Genomic DNA, 15,840 nt, shown 5'->3' with positions numbered 1-15,840 from the left:
GCCATGTATCATATTTATGGCACTGTACTCCATGAAATAGATGAAGCTAGAGAGTTTAAGTTTAGAGGACATATTGCTAAGGTAGCCCATAAGTTTACTTGGCTGTTAAGAACACATTAACATGTAGAGATAAGGAAGTTGTTATTCCTCTTTATATGCCCACATCTGGATTTCTGTGCTCAAGTCTGATCCCCCCCGGGTTTCTTGGGGATGAGAAAGCAGCGGAGAGGATTCAGAGGTGTGTGACCAAGATGGTGAGTGGCCTGTCGAATGTTCCCAATGAGAATAGATTGAGGGTGTATGGATTGCAAAAGTTGATTGATAGGAGGAAAAGAATGGATATGATAGAAACATTTAAGTTGCTTAAAGGGTTTTATAGGATTGATGCAGGGGAAATGTTTCAACACTTGGCTAGAGGGACCAGAACAAGGGGTCATCCCTGGAATTTGAATAAAGGTGTGGTTTGTAAGAGTGTGAAGACTAGATTTTTTGCTTGGAGAGTTGTGAATGAGTGTAATGGGTTGCCAGAGTCAGTTGTGAGTGCTTTGTCTGTTAATGGATTCAAGGAAGAGGTATGATAGATTGGGTCTCTTGCAATGAATCTTCATACTTCATGGAGATGCCTGTATAATAATAATAATCTTAGCCCTTCAGTTGACCATGAGCTTAGGCTGTTTCATTTGAGAAGAAAAATTCTATAAACAGATAGAGGGGACATCCATGGGTTCTCCACTTTCTCCACCCCCTGGCCAACTTCTTTATGGAGACATTTAATGATACAGCCTTAAACTCTGTCCTACATAAATCCACTGTCTGGCTATTACATAGATGATGTGTTCTCCATCTGGCCATATGGCCTGGATACATTCCACAATTTCTTAACACATCTCAACAATCAACACCCCAGGATCTAGTTTACCTTAGAAAAGGAAAACAATCGTCTCCTTTTCCTAGACACTCTGATTACATGCCAACCTAATGGATCCTTGGCATTCTCTGTTTACAGAAAACTGACAAATCCAGGTAGATACATTCACCAGCAGTCACCCACCACCAACAATATGGGATTATCGAAACCCTATATAACATGGCAAAAGTAATCAGTTCTGATAATAGTGTCATACTACTGAACTTGATCATATTCTCAACACTTTCTTAGTCATTGGCTACAAAAAATCCAAAAAAATTAAAATCCCATAACTGCAACCCCCCCCCCCTTCCTCCTTCAGAACCGAGATTACTCAAGATCTGTCACCATTCCATATATCTGTAATGAAAGATTTTTATAGACCTCTACCACATCACTCCTCATTTATTATTATTATTATCATGGGCAACTCCAAGGAGTCCCTCGACTCATCGAGGGAGGCCCTAAACATCATGTCAAGAACAACTATTCAACATCCACACAGTATCTATCATACTTGTCTTGAACTCATTCACAGTCATGGCACCCACAACAGACTCTGGCAGCTTATTCCACTCATTCACCACTCTCCAAGCAAAAAACCTAGTTCTAACACCCTTGCTAACCACACTCTTGCCCAGTTTTCATGGATGGCCCCTAGTCCTCCCACCAATAGTCCTATCTGAAAAATATCCTCTGAATTAATCTTATAGAAACCCTTCAGTAATTTGAATGTCTCAATTATATCACCCCTTTTCCACCTATCAACCAATTTCTGCAACAACCCACAAACCTTCAACCTGTTCTCATAAGGTTCATTCCATAGACCTATCATCTTGGTCACTCGCCTCTGGATCCTCTCCACTGCCTCCCCATCAAGAAGAAACCCTGGCACCTAGATCTGGGCACAGTAGTCAAGACGGGGCCTTATCAAGGCTCAATACAGAGGAACAATAACTTGCTTGTCTCTGCTCGTGAAAGTATTCTTCATTAACCAAGTTATTTGATGAGCTGATTTAGCCACTTTTGCAATGTGTCCCCTAAACTTCAACTCCCTATCCACCAACACTCCCAAATCCCTGGCCTCATCAATCTCCTGGAGTACAGTTCCACCAATTTGGTATATACTGCTGCTAATCTTTTCACCCCAAAATGCATAACCTTACACTTTGCCACATTAAATTGACATCCATTCTCCTTAGCCCAGTCCTCCAATCTATCCAAATCATCCTGCAAAATTTTGACATCATATTCATTCACTATTGCTCTACCCAACTTTGCATCATCAGCAAACAAATGAACAATTCCTCTCAGATCCTTTCCTATATCGTTAATGAACAAATTAAATAGTAGTGGTCCAAAAACAGAACACTGCGACACACCACTAGTCACAGGTCGTCTTTTGGACTCTACCCCTGAATAAACTACTCTCTGATATCTCTCTATCAACCACCCTCCTATTCATCTCACCAACCCTATATCCATCCCCATATGCTGCAGTTTACTGATTAGAATTCCATGTGGTATCCTGTCAAAGGCCTTAGCATGGTCCAGCAGTATCAGTGTAAACCCATTACCCTTATCCAGTTCAGCAGTCACTGTGTTACAAAACATGAGCAAGTTAGTGAGGCATGATCTACCCTTCACAAAACCATGCTGTCCCCCATACAGTATCCCATTTTCATCTATCTATTCCTGTATTTTTCTCTTGACTACTTTCTCTAAAACCTCGAGAACGACTCCTGATATGCCGATTGGTCGGTAATTTTCAACAGCAGTCTTGGAACCTCCTTTATGTAGTATAACTATTTTCCTCTCTTTCCATCCCCTCGTGACTAACCCAGACCAGAGACTCAAATTAAACAAAATGGTCAAGGGCACTGACAATTCTTTAGCCGCTTCAAGTAAGACCCGAGCTGGTATACCATCTAATCCCACAGATGTATTCACATTAAGGTTTTGTAATATACTATTCACCTCAATTCCCATATAAGTTAATGGTTCCTTCATTCCTGCAATATCACCACCTGGATGATATACTCTTGCAAAGTGCTCGCTCAGTAATTCCACTATATCAACTGATTCAGTTACCTCCCTACCATCAGCATTCCTTAAAATCATTCTGCCGTATACATTTTTTCTTTTACTTGCAGCATATCGAAAAAACTGTTTCGGATTCTCTTTAGCTTGCGTGGCTAATTTCCTTTCATAATCCGCTTTTGCTTTTCTTACCACACACGTTACCCTTCTGACCTGTGCTTTATACTGTTCATGGGCCTGCAGGTCACCTTTCTCCTTAAATTCCCTCCACAGTTGTTTCTTCTTTTGCAGCTCAAGCTTAACGGTGTTATTCATCCATTTAACTCCTACTTGAAATGCTCCTTTATCGCTTCCCATGCACTGTCAACCCCCAGCCCTTACAGTTTTACGTGCCATGGCACTGAACCAAGCAATCTCCTAAGCTTGTCATACTTACCTGCCCAGTAATTTCACATGTACCCTTTCTTAATTGAAAATTCCACACATTTAGCCACCTCCCAGGTCAAGACCTTATGATCACTCTCACCTTTCTTCTGTTTATGTCTATAGTTCACACACACTCAATCTGTTCTCATAATCTACATTCAATAATCCTGATATCATCTTGGTAAACTTTGCATCTTTTCTGCAGCTTTTTTTTGAATTTTGCATCATCAGTCAACAGTTGACCATATCTTATCGGGTCCTTCCCAATATGTACCATTAATGCATAGATTGAAAAATAGTGGAATAAGGACTGATTCCTGGGGTATCCCACTGGTCACCTTAAATCTGGCAGATTCACACCTGCCATATAGATTTCTGGTACCTATCTATCAGTCACCCACGTACCCAAGTCATTCTTTATATTCCAATCCCATATTCTCCACTTTATGTAATTCCTTTTCATGTGGTATTCCCTTTATGCAATTCAGCTGTAGTATATAGCATATGAGTAAATTTCTAAAACATGACCTCCTTTTATAAAATATGTTGTTCCCTGCATCTTGTCTGTTAGCCTATTTATTCTTACCAAATTTCCCTAAAATCTTCACAACCATTCCAGAGATAGATAAATAGATAGATCAGTAGTTAGACACATCAGTTTTTTTTTTTTTTGTACAATGGGACTATCATGCATTCTTTCCATTCCTGTGGGACCTTTCCTAATCTGAGACCCAAATATGTCAAGGTATTAACCAATTTGGCTAAACATTCATTTAGCATACATGCTGATATCTTATCTATCCACATTGCCAAATTCTTATCCAGTTTATGCAACAATTCATAAAACTTTTAAACTCTGAGTTTAAGTTTTATGAATAAATTACTTCATGCCAACTGACGTTATCAAATTGACTGATGATATAAGGTATTAGTTGAGGAGTGTGTGTTATTGTCAAAAATCACTTTATATATATATATATATATAAATCATTCATTCATTTTTTTACTCCATTACGATATTTTTAATCTGTTTAATAAATTTAGGCAGATGTTATTTTTCTCATGACTTGTGCTATAAGAGATGGAGCAGAACAGAAAATCTGGAACCGTTTGCACCACTTGAAACATTTAAAACAAAAACAAAGAGATCACAATAAACTTCCATTCAAATTAGGCGTATTAGGTGAGTAACATTATTTCTGTTAGCTTTTAAGAATTAAGCAGCCTGCAATATTATGTATATATATATATATATATATACCATAAATAGGAAAACTGTGCTTTACATCATTAGTCGGCATTGGCCCTGCTCTAACAGTTGCCACTGCTTACATATTCATTATCTATTTTTTGATTGCTTAATGCTTTAGTTCAGTTGCATAAAAATTCTTGTTTTCTATCTAAGCAGGAGCAAAAAAAAGTTTGAACAGTTGAAAGTAACATTTCTAATGGCTGCAAACAGAACCATCAGTGCTTAACTTTCAGTATCTGCATTATTATGTAAAGTAATATCATTTGCAAGATATAAATGATGTGCTTAATAAACTAAGCTTCTCTTTGCATCATGCAATAAAACTGTTAATGTTTTTTTTCTTATATGTCATTTATAGTTTTTATATTTTGTGGTGCAATTCATGTTAAAATTTTTATTTTATTTTTTTATGTCCATCCCACATATGAAAGGTTGGAAAAACCTATAGTGCATTAATGCTATGTGTGTGGATAGTTGATAGTATCTTGTTTCATATCTGCTTTTGCTGGCCTGGCTGGCCGAGTGGTTAGTGTATCCGCTCTCCAGCCAAAAGGCTGTGGGTTCGAATCCTGCCGTTGGCATGGATGTTTGTGATCGTCTGTGGAAAAATTAGTGATGGTGATAGGCGGTAGATGATGTTGGCGTAGTTGTGGTCATTTGGTGGATTGAGTGGTGAAGACAGAGCTGTAGAGCAGGTGCATCTCCCTCAATGAGTCTTTGGACTCCCTGGAGGTGTCAAATAATAATAATAATTATTATCAACACAGCATCCTATGTATGGTCTTCTGTATGTAGTAACTAATGTGCATCTGTCAGTCAGTTACTAATACTTTTGGAAGCACATGTACAAAAGCAGTTTTTAAAATCGTGACTGCATTCTAAATTAAACCTTAGTCTCATTTTAACATAGTTTTTGTGATATTATATTTTCTTTCATTACAGTTGCAGAATTTTCTTGCTTTCTGCATTTCTTATTTTGCATGTTACTCCCACTTTTTTGTTATTTTCCATACTTTTTAAAATTATTTTTCCTCTTAGATAGATATAATGTCAATAAACTTTTAGAAATATTACACTATTTAGTAGGAGATATAAGTGAATGAACCTTCAGAAGTAATTATATAATGTCAATAAACTTTTAGAAATATTACACTACTTAGTAGGGGATATAAGTGAATGAACCTTCAGAAGTAATTATAGTAGTAGGTTGTTTTATTTGATAGCAGATTACTCAGAAATAAAATTGTCTTTCTATTATCATAATAATGAGTACATTCCATATGTTAAGGCTTTAATACTCCATTAAACCACCAACATGACAGAGTACATTGGCCCTACTAGCATCTATTTCTGTGAATTATGGTTTAGAAGTGAAAAAATGACCCAGGTTTTTTTAATGGTAGTCCTATACATAAGAAGTTGGTTGTTTTATGGTACATTTCATACTGCGAATGTGCAAACAGTTGAGGAGAAAGAAGAAGAAGAAACTTATTAAAATTGGATTAGACCACTAAATGTGCTCTTTAGAAATTGACAGGGAATTCTGTTCCAGAAGACAGTGTAAACGGGGTAGTTTTTATCTATTTTATCCTGTCGTTACTGTGCCATTATAAACGGGGGGGGGTCTATTTATTTTTTCTTATATATATATTTCTCTTTATGTATATCTTTATTTATCTTATTTTCTCTTTATATTTCTATATCCTATGTCTCTGTCTTAGAAATCTCTTTAACTTTCCATATTCTATCTTATCTCCTTATAGATCTCTTTATTTCTTATACATTAATTTGCTTTCCTTATCTCTCTTTAATCTCGCATATCATTAGTATCTCCCTAAGCTAAACTTCCTTCCGCAAATTGCCTTCCTACTCTTTGAACACCAGAAAATTTATTCGATTAAAAGACTGCGCCACTGATGTTCGTTTTCTATTAATAAGAAGTGTGTCCAGTAGTTTTCCATATACCATCAGAATATCCCTAATTTAATTAGTATCTGCAGTCGTGGTCTATTATCTATCCTTTACTATCCTTTCTCCTGGGTTCTCGCTAATAGGCTCTAATATTTTTCGGAACAGATGTTGAAAGTTTATTTTTCACTTGGTTAGAGTATAATAAATTTAGTTTAATCCTTTATCCAAGTGTGAGCAAACAAAGTTTGCGCCTGAAAGTATCTTCAGGACTGGGGTAAGGTAGTGCAACATCAGGCAACTCGTTGCAAAGATGGAGAAAGCTCTCATCACTCCTATCTCAGTATCTCCCATAATGCAAAACACATCTCCTTTCAGATATGTCTAATGTTATGCATTAAGGGTAGGGCCACTACCCAGACTAGTTTCGACCTTTATTGAGGTCTCTTCAGTGGGAGCCAGGCCCAAGTTGAGATACCAAGCAGAAGCTTTAGCAGGTCCTTACCCCAGTCCTGAAGATACTTTCAGGCGCAAACTTTGTTTGTTCACACTTGGATAAAGGATTAAACTAAATTTATTATACTCTAACCAAGTGAAAAATAAACTTTCAACATCTTTCTCAAAATCCAGAGTAATTTATTAAAAAAGGGTGGCACACCATTAGGCAACTCCTATAGGTAGAGATGACCTGCTAAAGCTTCTGCCTGGTATCTCAACTTGGGCCTGTCTCCCACTGAAGAGACCTCAATAAAAGTCGAAACTAGTCTGGGTAGTGGCCCTTCCCTTAATGCATAACATTAGACATATCTGCAAGGAGATGTGTTTTGCATTAAAGGAGATACTGAGACAGGAGTGTTGGTATCTTGCTCCACCTTTGCAATGAGTTTCCCTGGTGTTGTACCACCTTACCCCAGTCCTGAAGATACTTTCAGGCGCAAACTTTGTTTGCTCACACTTGGATAAAGGATTAAACTAAATTTATTATTTTTCGGAACAGTGCATCAAATAATTAAGAATCAGGCGACACTTATTTAATATTTAAACAACAAAAATTTAATTCACATAATACAAATTTTACACTGCATTTTCAATAATAAAAAGAAACATCTCAATTCAAATCTGCATAAATAGATTAGTTAAGTTCCTGCATTTTCTTACACAAATCATATCACATATTTAACTAATTTTCTTAATATAACATAAATCATTTATACTGAGCAATGGTACTTATTATTTAATTGTTAACTCTTATTCATCGAACACATAAACAATATCTTTTACACACAGTTGCTCTTTCCTTTCTATGCTGGGAATATTCTATAGGTAAGTTTCAGCAAACAGTTACACTATGACTTATTTCAACTACAAATTCCTGACCATTAAGTACTTTATAATCTTCAACTTTAGATATGCCTATTTAGATCAGCCTCTACTTACAGTCCACTAATAAAAGTTCTCTTAAAAGCTCAAGAAAATTGAACAAACGGGTCAACTCACTTTATAGCTGCTACCCACTGTGCACTTGGCTTCGAACTGGACTTCTGTTCCGTGTCAGGTTTTCTTTCCCTCTTTATGCCGTCAATAGATTTACTGATGCTCTGTCCTGCCGCACTTTGGGCGAAGATTATCGGCTTGTGGAACGCTTGCATGCGCGTTGGGCTAACGGAACAATTTCTTCCCTCTGACAACAGCTCCCGGCGAAGAATCATCAATTCGTCATCAACTATCAGCTTTGCCTGGCGGATTGGTTCCTCGTCATCTTTCTTTTAGATCACTGGCATGATTTCTCCTGAAGTCACGTACTCGATGGCTTGCATCTGCCGGACAACCGTTGGCGACTTCTCGATCATGACCTCTGGATCACTGACGAAAATTTTTGAAACCAATGATGCGATCTTTTTGCCAACGCCTTTTATTCGGTCACTTGTGAATCCTTGTGCGGAGATGTGTGACCCCCCGAACATTTTGGCAAAATCCCTTGATCCTTTTCTCAGACTGACCCTTCCTTTGTTTTTCTCCAGCACTCCCTAAATCCTATTCGTTCTGGCAGTGGACATTCGTTTGAAGCTTTTGTCGGTCCACCTAGTACTGACCTTGAGCTTTCCATGTAGGACACACACAAAATTTGATGTCTTTACAAAGAGCTAAAAATATACTGTTTACTAGTGGCAAGGTATTGCCTTAATACAACACCTTCTAGAATATTCCCTTATTTGGCAGAGAGCATATACAAATTCCCATTGGGATTATTTGCATATAACATGCATCTATTTACAAGTTACAATTCTTACTGGGCTCGACCTTGGTAAACTTTATGTAAAAATATTTAGACTTCTTGGAGCTACATAAATATTTTTACAACAGCAGATATATTCTAAATTTCCATCTGACATTATCAATCTTTTTTTTAAGTGTTAAAGAATTCTGGATGTTTTACTTAGAATGACCTATCATGATTTTTCCCTTTCAGTTGTTTCCAACCCTAGGTGACTTTGTAGGCATTGCCCAAAAAGTGTTCTCGATGAGATTTTTTTATGGGGAAGTTCACCATTGTCCCCCCCCCCCACCCATTTTATCTGAGCTCGGGACCAGCATAAGGCTGGGATGTATTCATGGCTGTAATCTGTGTGTGTTTGTGGTGGGGCTGGTTTGCTTGTTCTGGGGAAAAACAAAACCCAAGTTTCCTGGTGAAAAAACTCCCTACCTCCGTATGAGACTGGCTAACTCACCTTTTGTTGAAAGAAACCAGATAAAGGTTCCTCGCTTCACTGATGGAATCAAACCCAGGTCTTTTAACAATTAACCAGATTCTCCATGTTAATGATGTTTTTGCCATCTGGAAAAACAGAGTAATTTTTATACAGAGAATTAATGATATGCATCTGAAAATCAAATTAATCCTACAAAAATAATCTAATGGTACTTTATCTTTTCTAGATATTCTTGTTAAATGATAATTAGATGATTCTATCACTACTTCTGTATACCACAAACTTAATTTCTCTGGCAGCTATATTCACTAAACATCAACACATCACCCTTCACAAAAATGCAGTGTATCATCAAACCACTGCTATCAAGAGCCTACATTGTTTATTCTTCAGAAACAAGTCTGCCTTTGCCTTCTCCTTAACCAGTGGTAAGCTATGGAAATTTTAACAAAGGGCTCACATCGTCGAGCAAAAAAAAAAAGAAAAGAAAAGAAAAAAGCTGTATTTCACACAAAAACTTTTATTAATACAGCTTGTGTACAAATACCAATCAAAAACTATGAGAGGACAATCAACCTGTAAAGGCTATCATTTTTAAAGAAATATTTCATGATCTAAACATGAAATATTTGCACACAATCATCTGTGTTAATTTATCTTACATAAAAACATTTTTTAATTATCAAAATATAATAAGAATAAAATCTTTTATAATCGCACATATGCAATAGTCTGATTTTTTATAAACAAAATAAATTTGTTTTGTTTGCAATAAAAGTTTTTATGACAAGCAATCTATAAATAATAAATAAATATTATCTAAACACAATAATGTTGAAATATATTATATTTCTCTTTTGTTTTTATACTTCAAGTAATAATCAATGGTACCAATCAAGGGCATTATTTTTATAGTCGTATTTATTTATATGTGATTACCAAAAGTGAATTTGTAAAATGGTAGCAGTAACTATAATATTTTATTTAATAAAATCACTTTGGAAACGATGAGACGATTTTACATGGAAAAAAAAATAACTCACTGTCTGGTGCACATTTACTCAGAAAAAACTCACTCCTTTACAGATTAACATATACAAACAATTACTTTAAGGGAATACTTATGACAACAGTTGCCATACCTTATTTCCTTCCTCCTTTACGTCTTGTGTTCTTCTAGGAGGATCTATAGCTGAACGATGATTTTCTAGAAAAGATTTGACATAGGGATTCGGATTATATTCATTCAAGAGTTTCCCATTTATACATATTGCCATTAAATCCAAAATATGTTTTATAGTGAGAAGATCTCTTCGTCGTTACGATATTATTCATCACACTAAAAGCTCGTTTGGCTTCAGCACTGCAAACTGCAATTTTTGCCATAAAAACTGTGGCTTTTTTCACCGTCAAAGCCATTTCCACTAAATCTCTAAAATCATTAATTTTAATTTCATATTTCAAAATAAAATTTAAAGATCTTATTCTCTTTTCTCCTTCTAACCACGGACATGTAACTTCTTCCATATTCCATGTTTCAGGATAAGCATACATTTAAAATATTTTTCAGTTCTTCATCTTCCAAATCCTCATAATTTTCATTTTTAAGTTTAAAATTACTTTGCTGCATTAATCTATCCTTTAAAGACATTATAAGAGAGTTTAGTAATGTTTCTCATGGTAGTTTTTGAAATCTGATTTTGCTTTCAATTGCTATTCCTTCAAATTCTTTTGATATTAACATAGTATCAATTTTAGATTCATAGAATTTTTAAAATCATTAATTGCATTAATTGTTCGTTTTAAATATAAGAATTGAATTCTCAAAAAGAAAAGGAGTATTAGGAAATTTCAAACAAATTATATGTTAAGAAATATATTATTTTTTAAATAAATTAGGCAAATGTTTTATGTTATTTTGTTATTATAATAAAGAAACATTATAATAGACTAAGGATTAAGGAGTTAGCCCTTATAATACTTATATTGCGACTTTGGAGAGCTTCTGACAGATATGATAATTCCTGTAGGATATCAATCATTAATGCTAGATCTTTTAAAAATTCCAAATTGAAAAGTCTGTTAAAAGTTCTTATATTTATCGTTCGATGCAAAATGCTTGCACAAAGCTGGGTAATTTCTCCAAACACAAGAGCCGTTCATAAATTGTAAGCCTCCCATCGTGTTCCAAACACACAGCCGATCTTTAATTCAATACCAAGGTCTTTTGCAATCGTATTTAATTCTTGTTGATTTTTTGGTGATTGATGATAAAAAGCATTCAATTTATCTATAAATATTTCAAAATGATTTATTTCTTTAATGTTTTTTTATCGAATCGTCTAATGCTAATTGTAAATGATGAGCTACGCAATGCCAAATCACAATGTTGGGAAATTTTTGTAGAAATTTGATTGCAACACCTGATTTGTTTCATAACATTACACTAGCTCCATCAGAACAAAATGCAATGAGGTGATTTTTTAAATAGTTATCAGAAAATCCATATGAATGTAAAGTAGCAATTATAGTAGCATGTATACATTCTGTGGTGGTAGTTTCTAGTTCTACAAGATCTACAAAAATCATACATGGTTCAGGTGATCTCAACTTGTATGTGAATAACTAAAACACTTATTTTCGATAATGTTGTTGATTCATCTGCTATTATAGAAATTTTGCAATTATTTTCTATTATTTTGGAGAATATTTCTAATTTTATTTGTTTAGAAATATTTTCAACTATTCTAATTCCTGAGAATCTAGAATGCAATGATAATCCTAGATCAATAACATTTTTAATTTGCAGCTCGATTAAATATGGTAAATCAGACATTGATCGGTTTCTTTTCACCAAACTATAAACAGAATTAATTATTTTTGAAGTTATTAAAATTTCTTTTTCATTTAGTTTGTCAATTAAATTTGGTAATATAGATTTTTTTCATTTATTTTTATGATTTTATTATAAGCAAATGATTCATTATGTTTGGACAACTTTTTACGCAAAGATGCGGTTCTTGAGTCTGTAGTGTTTCCATTCGGTTCCATTTTCATTTCTACCCATTCCTTTTTTCTCCTTCAACACCTAAGTTTTTATATTTTGAGCAAACACGGCATCCTTATTTACCATATTTAACTTCTAACCACTTATACTGCGTTTTGAAATACGATGCTTGTTTCTCATTCCAGCAATCAGGTAAATGATTTTCTTTTTCTCCTCCAACTTGTTGCATAGTCATTGAATCAATGTGCGTATTATATTCAACTTCAATTTCAACTGCAGTAGAATCAGCAGAATCACTGTTCATTATTTAAATTAAGGGGATATTAAATCCCACATTATTTCAAAGCCGAATAAGAAACTCAAAGATTGGAATCAAAGAGTTTCATGCCGAATATAGTAAACTATAAAATTCTTATTCGGCTTTGAAATAATGTGGGATTTAATATCCCCTTAACCCATTAACATACAATGACATCTGTGACAAGTCTTTTGTTTATTGCACCAAAATTGATTTTGACGTATCGCAGACGTTACAAAGTTCGGGTCAATTTCAAACGAATTTCATACAAAGACATCTGTGACGCGTCTTTTGTTTATTGCACCAAAATTGATTTTGATGTATCGCATACATTATGAAGTTCGCGTCAATTTCAAATGAATTTAGAGCCAACTTTAAAAATAATTTATATGTCAAAGGGTTAATTTAAATAATGTTACATCGTCGAAGTGAAGCCTATTGGCTCTTTTATTTAAGTAATTTATGGGTGACAACTTTTTGACAACTCATATAGCAAAGTACATAAGTTCTTTTCGCTATAACGTCAGTATTACCCATACTGTCAATACCAATATACTCAAACTACAACATGTGCAAAATAAATGTCTCAGAATGATCCTCAATGCACCATGGTTCTTATGTACTGTGCAACTTCACCAGGACACAAATGTCCCCTATATCTATACTTTCATGCAGACTACAGCAACTAAGTTCTTCTCAAAAGCATCTGTGCACCCTAATAAACTAATTCAACTAGCATCAAATTATGACGCAACAGATTACTTTAAGCATAAAAGACCAAAAGCTATCTTAAACTGCAACCCAATGAATAATCCTCAGGCTCATAAATCTTTTACCACTCACAGTTTTCCTCATCAGATAGCGGGGAATATGAAAAGCATCTGCTTCACCCTTTAGGTCAGTAATGTTAAAAGTTAAAGACAACTACCGTGTTTGAATAAAAACTTTAGTTTACTATTACTAAAATTTTACAATTCGACGTTTCGACCTTTATGTTAAGGTCATCTTCTGGAGCGTACAAATATACACAGGAAACAAGCTATACTACAATCATACTGGTTCGTTAAAGACACTGACTAACCGCTACCACAATTGTTGGCCTGACCTCTGGTGGGGAAAAAAAAAAAAAAATTGTACATCAGCGCTAAAGTCCTATTATTTGTGTTGTCTACTATATACATATATTAACGTTTTTATTAACATCATTCCAGCCAGTTGGAGTGGAAAGGTTTCTAATACTAGCGGATTGGCTAGAGTCCTGACTTGTGTTGAATCTTTCAAATTAGGTTGGCTGAATGTGTGCCATCCAGATCCTTGGAATTTTCATACCATCTTTATTGTTGATATTTGGGTGGTTTATCAGGATTTCGCAGGATTCTTTAAATTTTCTTTCGTACCATGTTTTTGTACGGTGTAAGGAGCAGGTGCTTTTCCAGTTGATTTGGTGTAAGGTGTTGAGTGCGTGGTCTGAGAGGCCTGCTTCACCATAATGGTTATATTTAATGTGTCTAATGTGTTCTTTTTTGCGTATAGGGATTGTCCGTCCTGTTTCACCAATGTACGGTAAGTTACAGGTGCAGCGGATGCAGTAGACTCCAGGATGTACTAATGGGAGGAGAGGGTCCTTAGAGGAGCTGAATATGGTTTTAAGTTTAGTGGGTGGTTTAAAGGTGGCATTAAGGTTATAATGTTGTAGGATTCTGTTGATTTTTTCTGATAACCCTTTAATGTATGGGATGGCTATGGTTTTACACTGTAGTCTAGATTCGTTTTTGTTGTGGTTTTATAGAGTATTTTATTGACAGTATTTTTGTTATAGCCATTGTTTATGAATGTGTCACTAATGATTTTTAGTTCTTGTTTTAGGGCCTGCTGGTTAGAGCAAATCGTTGTGGCTCTGTTTTTAAGGGCGTTTATGACTCCATATTTTTGTGCTGGGTGGTGATATGAATTCGCATGTATGTATTGGCCCGTGTGTGTAGGTTTTCGGTAGACCGTGAAGGATAGATTGCCTGAAGGAAGACGTGTAACTAGTGTGTCTAGGAACGGGAGCGAAGTTTGGTTTTCGATTTCGATGGTAAATTGTATGCGTTCGTGTTGTTTGTTTAGGTGGCTGAGGAATGTGTTTAGCGTTTCTGTTGCTACCTCAGAGCTCTCAAATTTCTTGTAACTGCAGTTTATCTTTAGAGAAAAGGCTGATCCATTGTAAAATGCCCTTCTGAACACCAATCTTACATTGATTGGTGTTCAGAAGGGCATTTTAGTCAATGTCAACATCAATTTATTCAGTTCAATGTAACATTCATTGTAACATCAGGAATTGAATATGGTATTAATAAAAAGCCACAGGATTCTCTAGAAGAGTGATTTTTGACTTGTGGGTCATAGGCCCAATGTTGAATCACCATTCTATCTCCATGAATGTTAACATAATACGGTATTTTATTAACTGTAAGTAAATATTGTTAAATAACCAGAATGTAAAAACAAAAGGGAAAAAAAAAACCTTCTCTTCGTAACTACATAACTACAACTTACAAATGTGAAGTAGCATTTTCAAGTTTGCTTCAAATTAAAAACAAGCACAGAAATAGACTAAATGTGGAAGACTATCTCTGATGTGCACTTTCAACAGTTCCCAGGATCAAGGAGCTAGCTGAAAAACAAGCTCAGCCTTCCCACTAAGTAAGTGGCAAGCAGTAATATTATTTTTACATAAAAATGGAAATAAATTCTGAGTTAACTTTGTGTTCTTGGATTAAAAAATAATAATAATAAAAATTGCATTTCACAGGTTCCTACTAATTTCATGAATTTCAAGTACAAGAGGATTAAATTTGAATTTAGAAGATGATTAAAAACATTCCTACTTTCATCATCCCAACCTTAACCTCACTGATGGACCATCCAAGTCTAAAAACAAACTGGAAAATTATTATTAACAACTGTATTTCTTAATTTTTTTTGTAATATATATATTGGATCCTAATAGTGTAATAGCTTTAACATTCTTGCACCTATGACAACCATTATTTATAGCACTAACCTCAAGTGTGGTATTTGAAATTCCATTATTTTTTTCCTCTTATAGTGATGATTATGTGTGAGACAAAAACCAAGATATTTGCATTTATAAGTTAAACATTTTTACTTTGAATACTTGTTTTTGTAACTTTTTTAAGGGAAAGAAGACAAATTGAGTTTGGATGCACATCACACATGATGTACATCCAGACTGAAGCTGGTAATCCATTTAATAGTTATAGAAGTCAGACCATATGAAGAGAGCTT

General features: G+C 34.9%; 1 protein-coding gene across 2 annotated transcripts in view; it reads left to right on the top strand.

The window, feature by feature from the left end:
- LOC150096035 (mitochondrial tRNA methylthiotransferase CDK5RAP1) overlaps positions 1 to 15,840 on the top strand; it is a 197,459-nt gene that overhangs the window by 42,388 nt on the left and 139,231 nt on the right. For both annotated transcript variants that reach the window (XM_090409462.1, XM_090409464.1), the window contains exon 3: positions 4,418 to 4,556. In XM_090409462.1, coding sequence (XP_090265588.1) covers positions 4,418 to 4,556 — 139 coding nt within the window. The remainder of the gene's footprint in view (positions 1 to 4,417; positions 4,557 to 15,840) is intronic.

This window comes from Typopeltis vanoorti, chromosome 19 (genome assembly GCF_054136105.1).
Source record: "Typopeltis vanoorti isolate ZY-2024b chromosome 19, IOZ_Tvanoo_1.0, whole genome shotgun sequence".
Taxonomy (NCBI): domain Eukaryota; kingdom Metazoa; phylum Arthropoda; class Arachnida; order Uropygi; family Thelyphonidae; genus Typopeltis; species Typopeltis vanoorti.
The sequence above is the reverse complement of the archived record's forward strand: the minus strand, read 5'-3'. Positions and strand labels throughout refer to the sequence as shown.